The sequence below is a fragment of the Propithecus coquereli genome, unplaced genomic scaffold, assembly GCF_000956105.1.
Source record: "Propithecus coquereli isolate 6110/MARCELLA unplaced genomic scaffold, Pcoq_1.0 Scaffold6, whole genome shotgun sequence".
NCBI lineage: Eukaryota > Metazoa > Chordata > Mammalia > Primates > Indriidae > Propithecus > Propithecus coquereli.
In genome coordinates this window covers 8,667,066-8,693,046 of record NW_012151951.1, presented here as the reverse complement: position 1 = coordinate 8,693,046, position 25,981 = coordinate 8,667,066, and the positions used below count along the sequence as shown (strand labels likewise).

Genomic DNA, 25,981 nt, shown 5'->3' with positions numbered 1-25,981 from the left:
GAATCTTAATAAATTTGCAATTGAGTTATAAATGGAATATAACTTTCTTAATTATCTGAACTCAAACATGAAAATTCTCCTAGACATTGAATGGATTTTTCAACAGGATTGATCCTGGTTTCAACACTTTTTTTCATATACTTATAGTTCCCTAGTCAGCCAGAATAAGAGTGCAGTCTGTGTTAAGTTCATGAGAAACAGAAGAAAGGGAGGACAACCTGAGTTAGCATACTTGGGTCAGCCTTGGTCCCTCACTGCTCAAGCGTGGCCCTTACTCATGACATCAGTGGACACTTCTTGTGCGTCCCCATGGTGCCCCACTGTGAATGTGGCACCTCCCTCCTGGGTCTTCCCTTGCCCTTCACGACCCATCTGTCCAATTCCTCATCTTTGAAGAAAGGTACCGATCTGCCTATTAAAAGTTGTCTCTTTCCTCTGAATTTTCAAAGCTCTAATTATTAGTCATTTTGCACCTAACATTGCTTCTTCTTGATACTAAAGTGATTTTCACCTGTATAAATCTTCAATCCCAATTAGAATGTAAACTCCTGAGTGAGAATTTAAGTTAGCACCATCTTTCTGGAGAGCAATTTGGCAGCACCTTTCAAAAGTCTTTAAAGTATACATGCCAGCAATTTCTCTTTAGGAGAATTATTTATCCCAAGGAAATAATTAAGGATGCATACAAAGATTTATTTATAGGAATATTCAAAGTATAGCTATTTTTAACTTTAGAAGGTTGGAAACCCCAAAGTCCAACCATAAAGGATTAAATAAATTATGAAATTAGAAGTGAGATACTATGCAGCTATTAAAAATGTTGTAGGAATTTTTTTATGGACACTGAAAATAATTATAAAACCAATACAGAAAGAGTCCATTTATGTTTTAGAAAGTATGTATGTTATCTTTGCGTAGAAAAAGACTTCGGAGATTTTTTAAAATGTTCTTTTTGCTGTTATATATATTTTCTCATTTTTCTGTAACAAGCCTGTAATACTCTTTGTAATAAAAACAGAAATAAAATTAAGTTTGAAGTTCTGGGCAGCTAGGTATATGTCGATTTTTTTTTTTTGTAATTCCACAAAGCTCAGAAGCATACAGAGTAGGTGTGCCACGTATTCTTTGTTCCTGCTGATGACTCAATCTCCAGATTAGGGTCCCTCAATCCACAGAAATATTGGGAAAGGTGATACTTCTTAGGTCAGGATATATGGGTCACAGATTATTTCAAAAAAAAAAAATCTGCAATTGTTTGTCAAAGACTAAGTTGTGCGATTTCTTTGCTTTTGGGTGAAATTACATTAACTGAGCTAAGTGAATACTTGATACCTCAGAAGCTTCCATGGATGGGAAATTTTATGTCTTTGTAATAAAATAAATGTGAAACATTAAGTATTAACATTCTTGAGACAAAAATCTTTCAAAACATGAGACCATCAGTGTTGGAAAAAGTCCTCCATGATGACAAAAATGTTGGAAGTCATCATTCAAGACTCAAGAATGGTGCTTCACGGACCACATGGGTAAATTTGTGAGTTTCTGATAATTTTACTTTTCAGTTTTACATATTAGGCTTCCCAGGAAGCCATTCCATAATGGTTTCCATGCTCACTAGCTCCCTAAGAAAACAGAAAAAAATCTTAAGAACCAGTCATCTTAAATCAGAGTTCTTGCTGAATTATCATTTGTAAAACCTCAATGTCTGCTGTGTAACATTTCTCTCTTTCTAGTTAGTCTTATGTATATTTAGAGGAGTAGTCTTTGTAAAGCACAGCTTGGCTCTCGTCACTCTTCATAAAAATTTCAGTGACTGCTGAGAAAGATTATTTAGTATAATCTTATTTATATAATTTTTATATTTATCGTGGTCTGTTATAAGCCTGCATCTATACTATAACCTACTCTGCGTTATAACCCCCTTAATCCATCCCATTTTGGGGGAGGATATCTATTCCCTGAACATGTTCTAGGTTCTCAATTTGTTTCCATTTAGAATTCCTTGTTCTATTTTTCAACTATCTGAATCCTCCCTTATCCTTCAAAACTCAGGGCAAATGCCACCTCTTCCTCAGATTCCACCTTATGCACTGTCTGTGCCCCTCCTATGGCACTCATTCTAAGTGCTATTACAGTAATTTTGAATAGATTTCTTTCTTGTTCCTACTAAACTGTTAGCTTTTGAGGCCTAGGGCTGTTTGTCATCTTCATCTCTGAAGACAATCTGAATAAAGAAATCATACAGTAAAGGCTGACTCATCTAATGGTAGAAATAATGACTGTTGGGGTTGTTCGAAGTCCCAAGAATTACTGCTACTGCAATGAAGAAGGCAACATTTCAATGGATTTCCAGCAGAGTTACAAGGAGGTTGTTACGTGTGGGACCGCCCACCCCCAGAACACTCAGTCTGATCTGTGGGTGCACAGGCTCCTGCCTGCTGACTAATCCTCTGTTTTTAATATCACAAGTTCCGGTGTTCTAAATTTTGGCTTTGCGTACTTTTCAAAATTATGTAAGTGGTTAAATTATGGTTAATCCCAATAACTTGGTTTTTCTTCAAACACATGCCTTCTGCTGAGTCAACGCTCCATCAATGGACGGTTAAAATTTTACATTACTGCAGCTTCCCTATGAGATGTAATCAGCAATCATCTAAATTTTAAGTACTTAAAGTTGACTACAACCCCCTTGATTATGTCTTCCCTGTCCATTGCTTAAATTTGATTTTTCCAGGTTCCATCCTTGGGCTTCTACTATTCTTATCTTACATATTCATTCTGAGTACTCTCATGTAGTTCAACATTTCACCTATCTTCCAAAATGCTAATAACTTAAAAATACACTTCTTTAGCCCAGAGTTCTTTGCTGACCACAAGATCAACATATTCAGCCAGTTCCCAGATATTTCTACCTGCACCTCAAACTAAACATGCCCCTAATTACACGTTTTCCCCCAATCTGTTGTTCTTCCTATATTTCCCTTTTGAGTGAACTGTACTACCCCACACAAAAAACCTGGAAGTCATCCTTGGGCCATTTTCTCCTTCACATCCTTAATTTAACTGGTCATCTCTTCATTCTTCTCTCTCAAATCCACCCAAGTTTTCTCAGGGCCTCTGGAACTATGGCTTCTTCATTCATTTTCCTCCTTCACCTGACAGCTCTGGGAAGCCTTCCCTGACTACCGCAGTCAGGGTGAAGTGCCCTCTTGGGGTTCCCCTCACATTGTACATACATCCCTTATGCCACCGGAAATGCCGTATGGCAACCATTTGCTTACCTGTCTACTGCATGAGATTACAGGTTCCCTGAGGACAAAACTTTGTCTCGTTCTTCTTTGCAGCCACATTATCTTGGTATCCAGGGGCTCAATAAATGTTTCTTGAATAAACGAATAAACCCACTGGGCTGAGGTTCTATACTACTAAGTATACTTAGTACTGTGACTGGCCCACTCTACGTCAGTTAGAGTCAGACAGAATGATCCTTAATGAAAACCACATTCTTATCCTAGCTGCAAAGATAGTATTAATATATAAGTACACGAAGTATATAAGTAGACTTTTAAATCTGTGCTGTATTTTCCACAGTGTATCATTAATTCCAAAGAAATTCAAGAGATCAAAGCCACAGTGAAAATTAAAACATTAATGGCAGAAGGAAAACAATACTGTTAAAAAGAAGTAGCCAACAACCTCAGACATAGAATGAGAAATGAAGCAATACTTTCAACACTATAAAAAGAGAATAACTCAGCATGTCACTTCAACAAAAGTAATTTTAATTTTTTTGCAACAATATTTATTATCTTTTTAAAAATGGGTAACCACATCAAAACCTTAACCTTCAGTGAAGTATTGACAAAGACACTTTCTTTTGACCCAAAACTTGAGTCTGGCTTTTCTGAGTCCTCTTTCTGACTGGGATTTGTCTTTAATCCAGTGGCTCTTGCCCACTTAGTCCAGTTTTAGCAAGAATGCCGCTGAGTCAGTTTAATGAAAATCTCTCACTCTTGGTATCTGGTCCAATTCCTCATGCTCTATCCTCAATATCTCATCACTAGGGCCTGCCCTCAGTAGTAAGCCTGTCAAGTCCATTTAGACAGATTTCCCCATAACCCTGATGTTTGCTCTAGTAGTTTTCCACCAATAACCCCTACCCTGCAAATCTCTGTATATCTCATTTATCCCAGTTGTATGCAAAGTTGAGCCCAATCACTTTCCCCTATTATACAAAACCCCACTGTACTAACTTCCCTTGAATCAAGTCTGACTAACCATTCTTTAATAAGTGTCATGAATAATTTTTTCTTTAACAGCACTATACCAGTCAAATTACTATGACTCCAAGACAAAAGCATCAGGTTCCATGAGACATAAAATCAGTGTGGAAATGTTGGTCTCTCCTCATTGTACTGGATTTTAGACTCGGGGTGGTTAGCCGCCAGCAGATACAATATCTGAACAAAGAGTAAAATAAGTGAATACTATACCTGCTAAAGAATACTAAAGAATATTGAAACTGAAATTGCCTTCATGTTCGTCACAAGAGGTACCTATTGCTGATGGAAAACAAAGCCAACAAGCAAATTCTCAACTCCTCAAAAACTGGAGATAGGAAAAAAGTGGTTCCCATTTTATTTTTTTGAGAGATGAGATCTCAATATGTTGCCCAGGCTGGCCTTGAACTCCTGGGCTCAAGCGATCCTCCCGCCTCAGCCTCCCCAATAGTGAATAGTTGGGACTATACACACAAGCCACCATTGCCTGACCTGGTTCCCATTTTCAAAACAGGGGAGGAGGTAAATTTTGTAAAGTACATAAAGCTTTTGACAAGACTCTACGATGGATTACTCAAAAAAAAAAAAGAATTAGTCATTCTTAAGAGCTGGTCAGCAAACTACACCTGCGGGCCAAATTTCACACAGTGCCTGTAAAGTGTTACTGGAACACAGCCACGTCCACTTGTTTATGTATTATCTATGGCTGCTTTACCACTACGATGGCAGAGTTACTATCTGGCCCTTGGTAGAAAAAAGGGCAAGACGCCACCCCCTCTTTTTCCTATAAAAAAGGGGTCTGCCTTTTCTAGCTCTAGTGGCTTTCGTTGGCTCACTAAAAATAAGTCTGATCAGACTAACCTCACTGCTTTGAGAGGGTTATTAGACTGGTAGAACAGGAAAATAAATGTTTCTAGATTTCAGCAAGGCATATGACACACAGTAACCTTGCAGATAAAACTGAGACATGGGATCTGAATCCAAATAAAATTAGGGGAAACCATAACTGGGTGATTAAGAAGGATCTTTAGTTTCCTAAAGATACATTGCTAAAGGTATTTTATAGCATCCAGTCCATCATGCCTGGATCCTTTTGTAACCCCCTATCAAGTTTAACTCAGTATATATGGAAGATGCTATAACCATAAGAGGTTTTTTTTTTGTTTTTTTTAAGTAGAGAGTACATGTAACTTCTCTAGAATGTATACATCTCAATGTAAAAAATATCTCCTTTACCTCCTCCGTGTTTAATGTTGAAATAGTTGCTTTTAAAAATCAGTAACCTAACAGTGATTTAAATACTATATTTAAATATGTCTTTACACAAATTCTGGCATAGAAGGGGGAAAGAAAATGGTGTGGGAGCCAGTCAGATCTCATCTGAACCTTGAGACCTGCCTAAAATTTGTGAAAACTGCTTCATTTCATGGAGTGTCAATTTTCTAATTTGTAAAAATATGATTAATATCTACTTCATGGAAAGGCTAAATAAATGATATAATTATAGTATATGAATTATAAATTTTAATTATAGCTTCTGCAACTCCCCCTGCTGGGGGTTCTTTTCTGTCAATGTTAGTGGGATTGCATTGGCCTTTCTCATGCAAAGTGAAAGCCTTTTAACTTAAAATGTACTGTGTACCAAAAGCTTTCAAATTAAGGTAGAAAATAAATACCTTTTCACTGAAACAAAGAATAGATGAGGCTAAGGCTAGTATCTAAAACCTATTTAACATATTAAGCTATCGAACCAGAGTAATAAAGAAACCTAAACCATCTTATGAAACCTAAACATCCTACCCCAGGTTTGGGTTGCTGAGCCCATGTCCCAGTGATGTGGGACCACAAATGGAGAGAACACCTGGCGAGCTGGGGCAGTCAGGAAGGATACTGGGAAGGTCAGGACCTTAGCAGGGTAAAAGTCCGCAACACATGTTCCAGAAGGGAAGAGATGTCCTGGGTCCCCATTAGATGAAGGTCCTCAGCAAGCAACAATAGTGTTTGATGCTTTTATTAAGTATATCATTAGCCTTTTGTCAAGTAAGAACCTTAGCTTTAAGCAGACGGGAAGGCAGTCCCCAAAAGGCAGCCCTGTTCATAAGGAAGGGCTATGCTAAGCTAGAATTTCATATTTGGTGGAATAAGATTTAATTTAGTACATAAGCAAAATCTGAAAAAACAAGCCATGTTATTCTCATGGCTTATTATATTTTAACAGTTAAAAATAGCTTTCCTAAAACTATAAAAATTCTTATAGAATGGATAAAATCTAAAAGCTAAGATGCTAGTGGGGCTATGGAGCAAAAACAGCTCTCGTTCATTGCTGGCGGGAATGCGAAATGATACAGCCGCTTCTGAAGATAGTTGGGCAGTTTGTTATAAAACTAAATACATTCCTCCCGTGCTATCCAGCAGTCATGTCCCTTGGTATTTACCCAAAGGAGCTGAAAACTTACTACCACACAAAAACCTGCACATGAATATTTATAGCAGCTTTATTCATAATTGCCAAAATTGAAAGCAACCAAAATGTCTTTCAATAGATGAACAAACTGTGACACATCCATACAATGAAGTATTATTCAGTGATAAAAAGAAATGAGCTGCTAAGACACAAAAAGATGTGGAGAAACCTTGAAAACATATTGCTAAGTGAAAGAAGTCAATCAGAAAAGGCTGCATACTATATGATTCCAACCATATGTCATTCTAGAAAAGGCAAAACAGTGAAAAGACCAGGGTTGCCAAGGGTTCAGAGGGAGGGAGGGAAGGTATGAATAGGTAGAACACGGAATTTTCAGAGTACTGAGACTATTCTGTATGATACTGTAATGATGGATACATGCCATTATTCATTTTTGTGGAAACCCATAGGATATACAAAACAAAAAGTGAACCCTAATGTAAACTATGGACCTTAGTTAATAATGCATCAATATTGGTTCATCAATTGTAACAAATACACCACACTAAGGCAAAATGTTAGTAACAGGGGAAACTGCCAGGGCGTGAGGGGTAATATGGGAACTCTGTACTTTTCAAACAATTTTTACTATAAAAATTAAAACTGTTAGAAAAAAGTCTATAAAAAAAACCTGCATAGTTCAAAGGAGTTAACATACCATCCAACATACAACTTAATTACTTAAGCAATAAAAATACACCAGAGTTTTCTCTTTTTATCTCCAAAGAACTACACGCTCTTTTAATATGTAACCTGAATTACCTTTCCAGTAACCTTGGTTTGGAGAATTGAGTTATGTTTGTAGGCGTGTATACGTGCGTTCGTACCTTCATTTGGAGAACTCAGACCATCTCAATTTCACTCTCCCATTCTCATGAACTTTAATCCTGTCTATGTCTTTCTACTGAGTTGCCCCTTTACGGACTAGAATCGTAGCTGTTTCCTACACTCATCGCTTTTCATGAAGCCAGTATCACAGTCAGAATAGACACATGGGTGGAAAAATGATGGGATAAAAAGCAGCCGAGGAATCTCCTCTGACAGGAATACACACAACTGTGTATTGTCATGATTCTGCTACTAAGGTAAATATTTGAATTTTAATAAGTGTCAATGAAAACCATGATTACACCAGTAGGATGAATCACTTCTTCTTTACAGAGAAGGCTTCCAATAATTCTTCAGATTTCCCCTCAGAGAGGGTTTCCTGACCTCAGCTAAAATGAACTCTCCCAATTCCTCGTGCATCAGAGTTATTGCTTTCAAGTTCAAGGTCCTTTCGCCCCCTTGTCTACTTTTTGTTGACTTCCTTATGGTTGGTCTGTCTCTCTCACTGGAGTGTAAGCTCTGTGAGAGCTGGGATCCAGTCTCTCCTCTTTATTGCTCTCGGGCAGGCACAGACTAAACTTGACATTTACTGAATGACTGTAAAATGGAAATGTCCAAGGAGAACAGACAGGTAAGGGCACTTCTCACACTCCGATTTGGTAATATGGACTCTCTATCTGGATGCTGAATAGGATGTGTTATGTGGCATTATTTTTACAAAATCATTCATTTCAACTAAGGCTGTAGGATATTTTTGCAGACTGTTTTGATTATAGGGCCTGACACTATCTAGGGCTTAATGAATGATTTTGATGAAGAAGATAATGAAAAGTAGATATCCCAGAGGACAATAAATTTTATTCTTACTGTATATATTCATGTAAAAACTCCTACCAGTTTGCTTTTAGTAATTAAGATGATTACCATATATTAATGACCCTATTCTGTGTCATGCTTTGCTTTCTTTATACTTCCATTAGATCTTCACAATAACCTTGCAAGATAAGAATTTTCTTCATTTGACTGATGAAGAAAACTGAGACTCTGAGAGATTAAGTAACTTGTCCAAGGTCTTTAACTTATAAAAGAAAGACTGAAACTCAGGTCCATCTGATCCTGAAATCCAGTTTTCCCTTCAAGGCCAAGTAGCCTGTCTTTGTTCTAATACAGACTTAATTTCACAAAACTCCTGCGTCTCCTCATATTATAAAGTTTACCATAATCTAGTACATAGCTCAATATTCTAAAACCATAAGCAGTGGTGCATGTGGGCAAGACATTCAGTCTCTTGGTTCTTGGGACCTTATGTAATTCATATCTTGCACCTGCTGGAGCAACTATTTTTGTCATACAGATGCTTCTGAGAACAGAAGCCAGGATCAGACACAGTTTAAATTCCTAAGTATTGATAAAGAAAGACAAAAAGGAGAGAGACTGACTCACTGATAAATTTTTCCATGTAGAGGGAACTCCTAGGTTTTATTACACTTGGTTTTAAATTTCCTCTCTGGCTCTTAAGAAGCTTTAGCCAACAGACTTACAAGTGTGGGAAGGGGCTGGGCAAATGATCTATAATGATTTACAACAAGAAGAGGAAAGTAATCACTGGTACCTGCCATGAACAGGCAGACCACTCACTGGTAAACGGCACAGTTTAAATAAATGATGTGTGAATTAAATCCAACAAAAACGATCAGAATGTCCTCTATAACCCAGAAACCACATCCCCTGAGTTGCAAGAACATTGCAATCAGAACCACTACACCATGCTTCAAGAATTTTCTAAGTGTTGACTGATACGACTGTGGCCAAGGCATCACAGAAGAAAAAGATCCTCTGGGAAAACCTGTCAATTTCTCTCTTGTTGGAAGTAGTACCCTATAGAAACACAATGTAGTGGAGTGAGTACTAAACTTCCAAGGATGCTGCAGCAGGCAATTCCAATAATTAAGTTATAAATGGCAACTGAAATCATGGGGCATTCTATAAGCCTGACTCTGGAAGAGACTCTGCAGCCAGAAAGTACCACGATGCCTCATGTTAGAGCTCCTAACTCCTGTAGTGGCTACACTTATTCAGGTACAATTAGACATGTGTGAGTTTGCATGTGTTAATATAAAATCAGGGATCAACATCACTATATAAGCCTATTCAGAAATCTAACAAAAGCCAGGACACGGGACTGCTTGAAGAAAACACATTTCCTTTATTATGCAGTCTGTGCAGCTTTTCAACCTCTTGCCTTTTCTTCTCTTTTTTTTGCAAAGGAAAGAAATCAGATGAAACTGCAGACTGATCTAGCTGTAAGGAAGCTGAGGGTGGGTGTCTAGAGGTGGAGAACAGTGAATGATCCCTTGAGTGTCCTTTTACAACATGCTGCTAAATTGGCTGTGGAAAGCTATTGTGAGAGCCAAGAGTTCAGCACCTGAGAGCCCAGTTTGGGTCCCTATTTGTGTAAAACTCTCCTCCTAACATTCATATCAATAAATGCAGCTTGGACTTTTTCAGAATAATTTAAAGCTAATAAACGAGCTTGTGCTTCTCTAAAAAATTCTAAGAAATCTTAATATTATCCTTAAGTACTGGCACTTTGGTATTCAAATACGTTGTGCCAGAGACTTTTCCCCTTATCATAAATTTTAATTTATAAGGCCATGGCAACAGTCCTAATGAAGATTAATTACTGCAGTACATTCCCTAAAATCTGCTCTGCTTCCTTCTGACAGCAAAGGCTATCGCATATAGAATTGGTAGTGAAAATGTATCACATCCTTAACGTCCCTGTTCTAGCTGCTCAGTACTAAAACCAGATTTATAAAAACAATTTTGTGTAAGAAAAGATTGATTGGCTCAGAGTTCATTACAAACATAACTGCAAGAGGAGAGGGGAAAAAACATCCTCTTAGATCAGAATTCTAATAATCAGAAAAGGTTGGGTGGTGAGAAGGAAACAGATGGCAGAGACTGCACGACACACGACTATCCACGTACTTGTTCCCTTCTATAAAACACGCACAACATTATTTGGTATTGGCAAAAAGTTTTGGCCCCAATCTCTGTTTTTTTGTTTTTGTTTTTTGTCCATAAACCCACTTGAGAATTCAGTGAAAAGTTATGACCCCCTCCCCAGGCGAATGCATGAGAGCATCTAAGCTGCATGCGTACAGTTTCAAAATGTTCAGGATTCCCCTAAAGTTTATCCACAGAGTCCAGGTTAAGAATCCCTGCTCTGCAGCAATTTAGAAGATATAATTATCTCTCTTCCCCCAGATTTAAAAAAAAATTTAAACACTACACCAGTTGGGTTTACGCTATGCATTTTTCTCTCAACTAATCTGCATGTAGAACATTTTGTGCTCCCCAGAAACACATCGGCTTCTCTCTCAAACTACTTTCCCTGATTAGTTTTCAACCGTCAAGATCACCTACCCAAGCATGTCCTCAATGTTCCAGCTATCTGGCAACATCAAGTTTTTCAGTTCAGTCTCAGTCTTCGTTAGACCTTCAAATGACTTTAACTGAAAGAAAGCCTAATCTTCAACGAAGCTGCCCTTAAAGAATCATGTATAATGGCAAAAACAAAATAAAATCAAACAACAACCAAAATCCTAGCATGAATTCTAAAAGGGGAGGTGGATAAGGAAAATATGGTATAACTAAGTGACAGAATGCTATGCAGCTATTAGGCATGAATGAACTCTACATGAAGCAATGTGAAATGAAAAAAAGGGTGGTCCTAAGAAAAAGTCATTCTCAATGGACTAGTGAAAACAAAGTTGCGTTGCACAGAGTTAGGGCAGCTGCCAAGAGAACCCTACTAGCAAGGGCGATCTCATCTTTGCCTCATGGCATCCTGAACCATTCATTCATCATCTTAGAGATCTTGGCACTTGTGAAAAATGACAAACTCACAACTGTCATTGAGCAGCAGTTATTACAATGATCGACTAAATAAAAGAGTAGAAAACACAGGGTAAAAACTGAAACTTCAAGAAAGGTCAGAAGGGTAGCTTCTTAAACCCAAAATTTCTCATACTATGGCTTCCCCATCTCAACCTAATCCTCACCCCAGAAAATAATACCCTGCTTCCTCATGTGTAATAACCTTTCCCTAAGAGTCCCAAGAGAAACAATTTTGCCTTTCCTTACCCCTCCCCCAATAATTTGCCCTGAAAGTTTCTCCAGATATTCTTTTTATTTTCAGATGTTTTACAAAGAAGAGATGATTGAGATTTTCTATTGAAAGTTGCTGGGCATATTGAATGGGGGATAAATCTCCTGAAGTTAAAAAGAATAAAAGCAAAGAGTGGCAGGCACACACAATACAGTCAATATATCATTACACTGAGCTTTCTATATCTGCCACCTACAACTTGATTCACAAAGTAGAGGTTCAAGTAAGTGGAGACTGTGGTCAATAGTATTTTTTAAAACAATTAACTGGACTGGGAAGAAAAAGCTCTTTAAAAAAGAATCCCCCCTATATGTAACACCATTAAAATTTATATAAAATATATAATGTGCCACACTCAGTCCCAACCAAAAACAAGAAAGAAATGAAAATTGTTTCTCGGAATTTGATTTTCCAAGTGAAAAGTCTTCCACATATTATAAAGCTGACCATAAAATCTTGGAAAAACAGTTGCTGAGCAAAACATAGTGAAGAGATGTCACAAAACTCAATACTAGAAGAAACCACAGAGGTTAAGGTAGTTCATCTACCTCACATAAGAGATCATTTTTAAAGACAGACAAATTCACTTAAGAGCCAGAAAATGAATATGGAACTGCCTTTTTAAAAACAAAACCAAAAAAACACAAACAAAAGAACAAACATACAGACCAAAAACCTTTAATCAGTTTTTTTTTTTTTCTTCAGAGCTGTGTAAGAATAGATAAAAAGAATAGCTAATTATATTAGATGTGGATAAGTTTACTCTGTATAGGAAAAGGAATCAATCCATACGGAAGTTATATCTAAATTATCTAAACAGCTTCAGTACAAATTATAGATGTAAATGGTCTTATGCCACCTAAAATAATCTACAAAGCACCCTACCCTACAACAATTCTTTATAAAGCAACCTCCCTTAGAGACTATAGTCTGCAAAGCAAAGATTAATATAAAGTAGTTAGAATCTAACCACTACTTTTTCTCTTTCCATTTTTTGTTTGAAAAAGGTTAAGATTATAAATATTAAAAACTTAGTTTGACTGGATAATGAATATCTGGAACATCCAGCTGTTTCTTTTTCATCGTATTCAATACTTTGCAAATTTTCACATCATTAACAATTCACTTGAAGATGGCCATAAACCAAACATGATAAATGCTACCAGATATACAAAAATTAATCTTACTTTACATGCTCAGAGCCAAAGCTCTCAGCTTGTAAAGCACAGCTAAAAGGAACAATTTTATTGAGTTTAATTGGAATACAGCTAAGACACTTTCGTCCCACTTCAAAGGCCACACTCTTTAGAAGGGCAATTTACCCTCCCCCACACCCCTCAGTTAAGACAAACTTAATTCAGGTTTAGCTTAGACATCACTCCCTTCAGGAAGCTCTTCCACCAGGCCCAGGTTAGGCCCATCACTTACGTGCTCTCCGTGTTTATCCGCCATCCACTTTACTCCCCCCACTGCCCAAACCACACACCAATCCACCATACTGTTTTATAATTGCTTTCTTAGCTATCTATAAACCCCACTGAACTGAAAGCTCTGTGAAAGCAGGAAAGGTATTTTTGTTGTTGTTGTTGAATATTTTATCCTCTGTACCTGCACTCACTATGCCTGGCACATGATAGGTACTAAAACATTCTTAGTTGAAAGAATAGATGGAAGAAATACGACAAGCCAAAGGCTAACAGATCAAGTGGGTATTTTTACCCACTTGGTATTTACCCACTTCAAGTGGGTATATAAGTAGAATATGATTTAAATAATGCAGAAGGTTCTCACTCGATTTCTTGGCACCACATACAGAAGTTTTCAAAAATATTTTGATTGTGAAAGTAGTATAACTACATTATATGGATTGTTTGAAATGAAAAGCCATTTATGAGCCCAAACACAGTTGTGACATTTGACGTCTTTTTCCTCCAAAAGTACAAAAGTCTTTTGAAACTTACTGGAGATGAGAACACAAGATTCTACGTAGTTCCCAGCAGACCAATGAATTCTATGTCACAAAGTCCACTGAAACAAAGAGCTAGGTTTCCTACCAAATTGTTCTGTCTCTATTTTAATAACAATAACAACACAAATCCTAACCTCTTCTATTAATTCTACCTATGCTAATTCCACAAGTTTCAGAGGAAGAATGAGAGGTGAAAGCCACAGAGTAAAACATAGCCTGGACTAATCTGTAAGATGGAGGAAGATGAGGAAAGAAACCAGAGAACATCAAAGCAAGCTCTCCCTTCTATCCTGTGGTCAAAAAATAGCCAAGATCCTCAGATAGAGTTCAGACAGCTGGCCCCAACTCCTTCTGTATGAAAAATTAAGCTATTCATGGCAGCATTCTTAAAGCTCCTTAAAAGGAACTCAAAGTCACACAATTTTCATTGCCCCTGGGACCACATTATAAGAGATCTTTTTGTGTCATTCTAACTAAAGAGAGTTGAGTCTTGCACATCAGAATCCCCTTGGAATCTCAGTGCTAGAGATCATTCTACACAGGGCTGAGGGTAGTTTAAATTCTACTGCAGCTATGCACTGAACTAAGACAGAAGTACAAACTCTTTAAAACTCTGTCAGACCTCCCTGAGGAGGAACTATTGACCCCAGATTCAGTCATTCTCCACTAACTCTGGCTCTCCATTGCCTATTTCCTACTGACAATGTCCTTCTGTGTGGAGAGACAAAAGCATCACTCACATTGAATATTTATGGGCATCAAAATAGTGAATGGGAAAGAAATACCCAGAGGAAACTTTCAAAGAAACCAGCATGTGCTGGTTGGTTTGGGACCACCAATAGCTACTTTCTAATTGGTATATCTAGTCCCATAAGAGTGAACTCATTTCTGAAAATGCTAAGTTTACACCTAGAGAATAACCTGCTGGGAGAGTGAGGATGACCAACAGGCTGGAGCACCAGCTGTTGCCACCATTACTGAGCAGAGGCTGGAAAAAGAGCAGTAAGTAAAATCTGTGAACATGCCAGGAGAATCCCCCAAAGCTGACATCACAAACTTTCATCATATGGTCATATAGCTTATGAGGGTCAAGGAAAAAAGAAGATGTAGCCAAACTGGAAGAACACAGAAAAACTATACTGGTGCTATAATTGTGAATAGTAGCAGCAGCAATTGCTACTGTCAAAATTCTAATGTAATTAGATCCTAATAACAATCTTCTGAATACTTTAAAACAATTTTGGTTTCAGTTTACATACATCTTGATTCATTATCATTGAAGTAATTCTGAACAAGGAAAAAGGGAGAAAAACTGAAATTGAAGTATAAATAGAAATTATTCATGTAGGCTACTGCTTGTAACTTACCCTAAATCCTGCCTTCTAGCCCAGGAACGGCAAATAGGTTTTATCTTAGGTACCAATTCCAGTTGACAGAGGCTGTGTTGAGACCGATTGCTTAGGCTAAATGGAAAGAAATGTAGAAAAAGCCTACCCTGAATGAGGGACAGAGGAAATTAAACACTTGTAACATGTATCCGCCACCCAGGGTCTAATCCAGAGGTTCTCAACTGTGGGCAATCTGCTTTCCCGGAGATACCTGGCAATGTCTGAAGACATTTTTATTTGTCCCAACTGGGTGGGATAGGATTGCCATTGGTAGAGGCCAGGGATGATGCTAAACAGCCTACAGCCTCTCCCTCCAACAAAGAATTACCTGGGCCAGAACATATCAATATTCCTAAGGGTGGGAAACTATGCTCTAGTCAAATCTATCCTATAGTCAGTCCATGGACTGGGGTCTTCAGTCAAATGACATTAAATTTGTCTTCGGTCTTCCTAAACTACCTCTCAATGTGAGAGTAATTCTATACAACTTAATTGGAATATGAGAATGAGGGAATCAATTGGATTTACAAAGATCACACTGATCTGTTCCTAACTTTTACTGTGATCACAGGCATGAATTATTTTATCCCTTAAAGCCTTGGTTTCTTCGTCTGTAAGAAGAGGGGCTTGGATTAGATAATCTCTGTGTTCATAGATAAAAACCAGAACTGCCAGGAAGCCCTTAAATACGCTAAGGGCAGTAGTCCCCAACCTTTTTGGCACCAGGGACTGGTTTCATGGAAGACAATTTTTCCACGGACAGGGGGTGGGGTGGAGCTCAGGTGGTGATGCCAGTGATGGGGAGTGTCTGTAAATACAGATGAAGCTTCACTGCTGGCCCACCTGCTCACTTCCTGCTGTGTGCCCCCCCCACACACCCACTCCTAACAGGCAATGGACCAGGGCTTGGGACCACAGGCTAAAGGAATAAAATCCTTTATGTTAGTTAGTAATAAAGTCCTTGTTGATATCCTCTTCAACAAGAGACAATTCGTCTTCAGTTTAAAACAAGTTGATCGATTTCAATCTCTGCTAATGCAGAGTTATTAGCCATGCCTGAAATAAACTGTCTTAATTTTCACATAATGCTTACATATTTTCCATCTGAATGCTTGTCTTTAAGATGCTTTGGCAAATCTGAAGGTACTCTTACTTTCTCGTTCACACACATTTACACTATCTGAGTTGCTTCTTTCAACTCTCCAAACATCTACAGTCTGTCATCTATCAGTCAAGCTGTTAGGATCAATTATATAGCCTCTTATAATTATACGTTGCTTTTTTAACCCTGTAAATCTCCTTCATCAATCAATTAATCAATTCAAATATTTCAGAGTCTTCTCTGTGTCAATGACACTAATACTGGGGTTAGAATAGAGGCTGGAGCTGTGCTGGTACAAAAACAAACAAACAAAAAAGACACAACCAAAAACACAAAGACAATTTCTAGCTACAAAGAATTTACAGGCTAATTAAGAGGATGAAACACATGACGATATTAGAAAACAAGTTATATTAACTAGGTAATAGCAGGAAAATGTCACTATGAGGGTAAGAAATGACAACAGAATGAAATGAAATGTCTGCTGTACACAGATGAAAGGTGACCCAGAAACTATGATAAAAAATCCATATGAATCAGATGCAGGACTGCTGACATTCTGCCAATGGTTTCAAAGGTTAACTACCTTTAAAAGATATGTTAGACAGATATGCAAAATATGGCTGCAGAACTGTAAGAACCAATTAATGCTCCGAGAGTCAAATTACAACAGAAACATTTGGAAGTTAATGCTATTAAAGTCGTATGTGTTAAGTTAAATCACATCTGCCAAAATACAGAACCCATAAACCACTCCGCAAGAGAGATATTTATATAGAGACATAAGGGGCAGCAAACTTGCCCATATTAATAGTTCATCTAGGTCTTGGACGTGTACACCAAAGAACTTGTTGAAGCAGAGTATGTGTGTTTACTCCTAGAGGTCAATTTCTAATCATTAGAAATATGCCCTGAACCTAAATTACTGAACCTTTATGGAAGAAACATTTATATATTTTTCTAAATCTCAAACTGTTTTTTACCAGTGGTGCCTCTTATGGTAGTAAAGCAAAATGTCCACCACCCAGAGCCTACATATGTGATAAAACTAGTATGTTTACCACCTACTTATCCAATAGCAAATGCAAGTTTCTAGCATCACCTGGGAAGACTGTATTTTGTATAAGTGAATTTTACCTATTACAAAATAATAGTATGTTTAAATGAGCACAAAATTCAAATGAAGAGTAACTCTATCTCCCTACAGCATTTTCTCCTAGGAGGATAATCTCTGAGACCTTTTCATTGTGCTGTTCTTGTTTAAAACAAATGATAGCCCTCTCTGGCCTATTTCTCCAACTCTAAACTCCCTGGGCTTCACTTCAAGGGTTCCATCAACAAGTTTCTTCTTCCCTTCAATTACATTAACTTTGTCTGTCACTAGTACCTCCCTTCTGCCTAAATAGGCTCATTGGTTTGGAATATCCATGAAGTTTAATGTCCTAAACTTTCCAATCAATAGAATCTTAATTTAATCTAATACATGGTACTCTGAAAACAAATGCTGAGCAAGTCATACTATTATTCAATGCATCACATTTCATTTGTTTTGGGCATGGTAACAAATAGATAACAGATAGCAAATTAACAGATTTTAAATTGAAAGAATTTGTTAAGGGTTGTTTATGCAGAAGTTTTCCATTATTTTGTTACTTAATTCTAAAGAAAGGAATGTGAAAGTATAACTCTTTTTTAGAATTTAGGGACAAATTTTAACAGCACTCTCAATAGAGTCCTTTTAACAGTAAATCGAAATAAAATCTTGCCACAGTTTGCACTGAACATACTCTAGTACATCAAATACTTAAGCATAAAGGACTCAGAGAGATGAGGGGAAAAAAAAACAGAAAAGAAAACAACTCACATCACACTTACATCTGTTAACAGGGATTATAATAATAAAAAAGCCCCTGACATGATCAGAAAAGCATGAGATATTTGTATAACAACCTACAGGCAAAATGAGTAAGAAAACACAGCAGGATTTTCCAGGATATTAATAAAGGTTAAAAAAGAAAAATCTCTTGGAGTAGTATTTTTAGTAACATATCTTGAATTCATTAAAAGACTCATGTGGGTATTAAGTATGTGCTTGATAACAATGGTAAAAACATACCTAATTTTATTTTCCATATCTTCACCATCTGATTCTTCAGAGCTTCTGTACTTATCTGGATCTGGAAGTGTGCTTGGATCAAACCCATCATCATCATCATCACTCCAATCCAGAAAAGCTTCCTCTTCATCTTTGGCCTAAGAAAACACAAGGGAAATGGTGGTTTAAGAAGTCAGTTAATTAATAATCAGGTCTTATTTCTAGACCCAAATAGACACCCTCTAATTGGCATCCTCAAATTAGAAGCCTTCTATTCTGGTGAAGGCCTTTATGTGACTTTTAGAACCACGATCATTTGCAAAGAGAAAGAAAATCCATATCATTTAGAAAAATAAAATATGACACAGAAAGTAAATCACTATTAAGTCCATTAAACTCAATATAGGTGAACATCATTTGGTTTATTATTTCCACGTAACTCAATATCAGAGAAATAAAGCTGGGTGCTGTGGCATACTCCTGTAGTCCCAGCTACTTGGGAGGCTGAGGCAGGAGGATCACTTCAACCCAGTAGTTTGAGGCTGTAGTGTGTAATGATCACACCTATGAATAGCCACTGCACTCCAGCCTGGGCAACATAGCAAGACCCCATCCATCTCTAAGAAAATAAAAATTAAAAGAAATAAAATGTAAAGTTGTTTTAGTGCTCCTGTCCACACACATAAATTTCAAAACTACCAAAAATATTAGGTGAAAATATAAAAGACCAGAAGCGAGAATATAGTAACATTTGTCTAATTTTATGACCATAATAATCTAAGTCTTAAAAAACAATCAGATCTGTACAAGTTTATAGTGAGGGGTCTCCTAAATTCATATGCAAGTACAAAGTCCTGAGAACACAGGAAAAGGGGAGGAACACCATGAAATGGGAAAAGTGATAATGCGTGGGAGGGGAATGCATGGAAGAAGTTGAGATCTATTCAGTTTGATGCAAATAGGTAGGTAGGTGGCTTTTTTTTTTTTTTTGGTTTTGTTTTTTGGTGGTTAATTTATTTTTGTCACAGAACAAAGTAATGCAATATTAAGCTATTTATTACATTTATACATTACATTTATGCTATGAGCATCACTTGTAACAAGTTTAATACTTGTAGATTGGTTTTCCCACCTAGTAGATAAACTCAAATAAGCAATGACACATGAATTTAACAGAAAACTATAAGACTATAAAAATAAATTCAGGATAAGTTTCTCTCAGTTATCAACTTTATAATTATTCTTCAAACCAAGTCAGACAAACTTCAATGATTCTTTGATTTCAAATGATTAATGGTCTTTCCCAGGAACTCAGTAACAACTCATTGCTATCCACTGTTCTATGCTATTCACTATAGAAGTCCTTTAACACTTTTTGAACAGCTCTCCCTTAGAAAATCTCTAAACATAACAAAAGGGGGAAATAGTAAAGAAAATAAGGATTAGTCATCACTGCAAAAGTCCCTTATTGCTTTCCTGATAAAGCTCCCTGGTAAAAATAAAAGGTCTGGAAAGAAATCAGGGTGGGAGGAGGAGGCTCTTAGAAGTGGAAAGCAGGCATACTTGGTGGCATATTTTATCATCTACTTGAAAATAATCAAAGATATCAACAAAAACTGAATGTCATCATATACTCGAGAACACTAATCTCCTGGGTTATAAGACACTTCCAGTTTTCCAATCTGATGCTCTTAAAGGAATGTGCTGTCTGAAGGTGGAGGCAGAGCAGACTCAAGAGTTCTCAAACTTCTTGGTCTCAGGACACTTTTACAATAAGAATGGAGCACTTCAAAGAAATTTTGTTAATGTGGAGAGTATCTGACATTTACTGCATTAGAAATTAAAGGTAATAATTTTAAAAAGTATATTTATTGATTCACTTAATAAATTCACTACATATTAACATAAAAAGCATATTTTATTGAAAAATGCTGTCATTTCTAAACGTTAAAGATCATTTTACATTTTTGCAAGTCTCTTTAATATCTGGCTTAAAAGACAATAGCTCTCAAATCTGCTCTGCATTCAATCTGTTGCAATATGTTGTTGTGGTGGAAGTACACAAAGAAACTCTGGCCTCTCACAGATAGGTAATTGGGAAAGGGAGGAATAATAATATAACCTTTTCTGATAACTGCAGTTATTTTCTTTTGATACCACAACAAACTTTGATGAGTGGTAGTTTCTTAAAGAGTAGTTGCAATGTGGAGTCTGAAACCACATTAATGAACATTTTGTACTTTGTTACACTAACATCCATTAGTCTACCTTGCACTTTGAATGGGTCTTTAACCAGTGAATTATTTTGTATCATCGTGCATTGGTCACTTGGAAAATACCTGTTCACTGAATTATGTACATAAAGATCTTCTTTATGTGGATATCCAAATGTTGACACATTTCATTATACAATATTTTTCTAAAAATCACATTTGTTAATATTACCAACGTCATTTTTAAAAAGCCTTTTAAAAGTATCAGGAAGAATTGGTGAACACAAGTTTTCCAAAGTTCTTTTTTTCTGAAAAGCTCAGATTATTATCATCAGCAAAAAATACTTTCAGTTTGTTTTCCTTGAAGTATAAAAAAGTATCATTTTCCTCTAGCTGCTTTCAAAAATTTTTATCTTAACAGTTGGACTATAATGCATGTATCTAGGAATGGTTTTTCTGTGTGTTTACTCTTTGTGGGGGGGTTCTGCAAGCTTCTTAGATCTATGTTACTCACTAAACTTGGAAGTTTTCAGTCACTATTTCTTCAAATATTTTTATGTCTCTCTTACCTCTCCTTTCAGGATTGCCAGCACATGTATGTTGGACTACTTCACAGGTCTCAGGTTCTGTTCATTTTTCCTCACTTTTTTCTGTTCTTTGGACAGAGCAATTTCTACCGGGTCTTCATGTTTGCTGTTCCTTTCTTCTGACATTTCCAAATTGCTTTTGAGCCCATCTAGCAAATTCTTTATTTTAGTAATTATACTTTTCACTCTAGGGTTTCCAAGTTTGCTTGTTTTTATTTTTTTTATAGCTTCCATTACTCTGCTCAGATCATCTGTTTATTCATTGATATCATATTTTCCTTTAATTCTTTGAACATATTTAAAATAGCTGCTTTGAAGTCTCTGTTAAATTCAAATCTAGGCTAAGAGTCAGTTTCTACTGACTGCCTTTTTCTTAGGTATAGATCATACCTTCCTGTTTAGCTGCATGTTTAATATTTTTATAGGAAACTGGATATTGTAGATAACGCATTATAGAAACACTAAATTCTGTCATGTTTTCTGAGGATTAATGAATCTGTATTCTAGTAGGCAGTCACTTTGCCTGGATTCAAATGGCAAACTCTAAACCATGTTAGCAGTTGTTTATCTCCTTTTTGTTTTTATGGCTTCCAACAACTTTTTTTTTTTTTTTTTTTAGCATGGTTTCCTGTGAGTCTCTCCTGAGCCTGTGAAATGGGGCACTTAGCAAGGATTTAGGTGTATTTGAGCTTACCTGTGGCTGTCTCTGGGGATTCCCTTAATTTCTAGCTGCTCTGCTGGCTTAGAGATCTATACTATGGATGAAGTATTCAAGCAGAATTAGGTGTTAATATAGTTGAATGAAGTATTCTGCTTGAATACTTCAACTATATTAACAGCTAATACTACTATTTAATATGCTATTTTAGCATTAATTATAAAGTAGCCTTCACAAAACATGTACAATTTAATAAAGAAAAAAATTAGAAGGGGAGTCTTAGTAAATAACCTCAACTCAATATTCCAATATAAATGTTTATCTATTTGAAGGGGAATACTAATTCAGAATAAAAATTTATTTTTAAATGGATAAAATAGTGTGACTGTAATTGACAACATTCAGGCCTTGCTATTTCCTGACCTACAGGATGACTGCAATATTGATGCCACACCATATTGTCTGTGCTACATTACAGTCAATTCATGACAGTGACAAGTAAAATATGTAACACCTGTATTATGAAAAGTATAATGTGAACTCTAATACCTTTAATTTATTAACAAACAAACCACTAACAATTTACAACAAAAACAACGCATAAATAAAAGTAACTAAGTGAAACGAGTATTAACACAATGAAAACATTCTGGAGAAAAGTACCGTCCATCTTTCTGGCAAGGTCTGGTTTAGAAGATGCTCTTTGTAGCCACATACGGTAGTTGAGGAAATGAACATTCCAGCCATTCTGTTCTTCATTTTTGATTTCATGAATCATTTAAAAGATAATTTACATATATGGCACCATCCTTCCTCATTTCTATCTCCTTTTGGACTTACTTTCATGAGTTAGAGCACGAATACTCTCTGATACATCTCTTACTACACAACTGACTGTGACATGTGACTGTGCTGGGAACCATGGCTGGAAACTCAGTGCTATAAGGGAAGCCATTTAAGTACTTTAGCAGGAAAGCAATTAACGAAATTAGTACCTTAGAGATGTAGCAGTGGGAAGGGTGGTTGGAGGGTGTAACACCTAAAGATTATCAATTTTAAAACTATAATAATCCAGGGGAGGTGCAAGGAAATCAATGAAGTGGCAGGGGAGATAGATGAAGGTAGGGAGAGAGGTATGAGAACTGTTAAGGAGGGAGAATCAACTCGACTCTAGATAACACGGGTACTATAATGAACAATGTTTGTGTCCCCCCAAAATTCATATGTTGATACTCCAAGGCCAATGTGAAGGTCATGAGGGTAGAGCCTTTATGAATGGGGTTAGTGCCCTTAAAGGGAGGGGTCAGGGAACTAACTAGCTCTCTTTCCACCATGTGAGGACACAGCAAGAAGCCAGCCATCTGCAAACCAGTAAGCAGGCCCTCACCAGATACCAGACCTGCTGACACCTTCATATTGGACTTTCCAGTCTCCAGAACTGTGAGAAACGTTTGTTGTTTAAATTATCAGTCAATGGAATTTGTTACAGCAGCCCAAACTGACTGAAACAGGTACATAATATAGTTAAGACAATCAAAATGCACAGAAGCATAGTTGTACACATTGGACCCATGTTAAATATTAAATATGGAAAACAGAAAGAAAGCAATTTAAACAGTGTGAAGATGCCTTACAAAAATGTGCTATGGACTGAATGCTTATATCACCCCACAATTCGTATGTTGAAACCTAACCTCAAAGATGATAGTATTAGAGATAGGGCTTTTAGGTGGGATTAGGTTATAAGGGTAGAGCCCACCTGAATGGGATTCCCCATGAAAGAGGTCTGAGGGAGCTTGCTCATCTCTTCTTCCACCATGTGGAAACAGAGCAGGAAGACATCATCTATGAAACGGAGAACAAGCCCTCACCACACCCTGAATCTGCTGGCACCTTGATCTCAGACTTTCTAGCCTCCAGAACTGTGAAAATTAATATCTGTTGTTTATAAATTACACAGTCTAAGGTATTTTGTTGCAGCAGTCCAAATGTATCAAGACAGAAATGCCTTCCTTCAACAATCTAGTAAGCATTTATTATGTTTACCAGACACTTCTAGGTTCTAGGGATGCAGCAACAACTAAGATAATGTCCCTGCCCTGGTAATAAAATGAGCTGTGCTAGGACAGTTACCCACATAAGCATTCAAATGAAAGCTTCTGCTATTTCTTTGGAGCAGTCAATCAAAAGTGAATCAACTCCGTGGGCCTTGCTAAATGCCTAACATTTGATAGAATGTGAAGCTGTCCTCACAGGGTTAACAAGAACAACACGCCAGGTTCTGTACTGAAGTCTGGGTAAGCATTAATCAGCCTGCACTGTGAGCCACTTCCCTGTAGCTGCTTACTAGCTGAGAGTCACGTAGGCAGGAACACAGACAACTAAGCTCCTCGTTGTTCCTATAGGTAACATCTTTAACTTTAGGAACCTAAGACTTTACATTTGAGATGTTTTTCAGATCCTGAATTCCAGTGGAAAGACTGACACCAACTAGTTTGGACTCCTACCAAGAAACCAACTCAGTACAAGAATGCTGTTTCTTCATCTCCCTGGCTCATGGGGACTTCCCCCCTCGCCCTTCGACCAATCAGCAGTCTCCACACCTTAACCCCATATCTGTGCCAGCATCCATCCAAATCCCTTAAAATCTCTATCCTCAAGCTCTCTGGAAGGTGGATTTGAGCCTCCATCTCATCTGGCTGCCCTACAATTATTAAACTCTTTTTCTGCTGCACCCCTACGTGTCTTGGTATACTGATTTATGACGCATTGGGCAATGAACCTATTAATTTCAGTTACAAAAGCAGTCTTCAACCTATGGATCCCCTAAAAGGTAGCTGATTGATTATGGATCCTTGCTGTCAACATGCCTCTTTCTTTTCACATATTCCCAGGTTGGAAGCTGCAACCACTTCCCCCTCGCTGACTAATAGCTCTCCCATCTCTCTCCATCCTCCCAGTCTGTTCAAAGCAAGGACCCCTTACCATCTCTCTCTCACACACACCCAGGCTCCAAGGGTGAAAAAAATAGTTCACCCACACACAGAGATCAGAGTCACTTCTGTGAACTGTCTGTTCCTGAAATATAGTCCAAGAACCTCTGAGGTAATTATTTCACCTAAAACAGGAATGACTTTTCCTAAAATAGTAGGAAGACTCATTTATAAGTAGGGCAGGTGAAACTCTCCAAAAAGCAATGTTACTCGACTAGTTATTTTGGTTTTGATGGAAAGAAAAAAGATAAGAATTGGCATTCTCCTACAATAAATTTACCAAGTGCTCTGACTTACATTATCTTCCTTGATCTTCAAACCCTATAAAGTAGGTCAAAAAGATTTATTGTTCCCTTTTTTGAAATTAAGAAACCGATTCAGATGACTAAATTACTTAACCAAGATCATACAAACCTGGACATACGCTAGGATTCCTCCTACATCACCCTGAATCTCAAATCTTGCCATAAAGCTTTGGATTTGCTTGTACAATGCTTTTTTTCAGTATCTAGCATATTTTTACAAGCTTCATAAAACATGTGAGTACCTCCTATGTCGTCATCTCCACCTTCCCTACCCTTGTCTCCCAAGCCTCTATTTTCACTTGCCTGGAATATCGCACCAGGTGCCTAACAGGTCTCTTTACAAACATTCTTCCCCTCATTTGGATTACTCCAATTCTGTGTTGTAATTAGAATTTTTAAAAATAATTTTCAAATCACCTGCCTACAACATATTTGCTTTTAGGTCGTGGCAGAAGTCAAGCCTCTTTCCACCTCAGTGTCTTCATGCTGTTTCTCTTCTTGCCTGATGTAGTACTTTCTAACATCAAATGTGTGATGTGTCTCTTCCACACCCATTCTCTAATGCCAAATGGGTGCCCAACAATTCAATTCTGACACTAACTACACAGAGTTAGCATGCACAGACCCTACAGGTCAAGGGCTCAGTCCCAAAAGACAGCCCCCACTTTAGACACCAGCTGCCCAGCAGACTACAAATTCAGGGCTTCCCACGACCCCCTCCTCAGGTTCCATAATTCTCTAGAACTATTCACAGAACTCAGGAAAAGGCTTGATTTAGGATTAACAGTTTATTATAAAGGCCACAACTCAAACAGCTAGATGGAAGAGACGCACAGGACAAGGTATGGGATGGGAGTAGGGCGCACAGCTGTGGAATGCCCTTTCTGGGTGGGCCACCCTCCCAGTATATGAGGTCTGTTTGGAA

The 25,981-nt window shown here is 37.4% G+C and overlaps 1 protein-coding gene across 1 annotated transcript in view; it reads right to left on the bottom strand.

Moving 5' to 3' along the window:
- Positions 1-25,981, bottom strand: part of DDX10 (DEAD (Asp-Glu-Ala-Asp) box polypeptide 10) — a 329,989-nt gene that overhangs the window by 4,183 nt on the left and 299,825 nt on the right. The window contains exon 16 of the mRNA XM_012659131.1: positions 18,322-18,458. Within this exon, the coding sequence (XP_012514585.1) occupies positions 18,322-18,458 (137 nt within the window). The remainder of the gene's footprint in view (positions 1-18,321; positions 18,459-25,981) is intronic.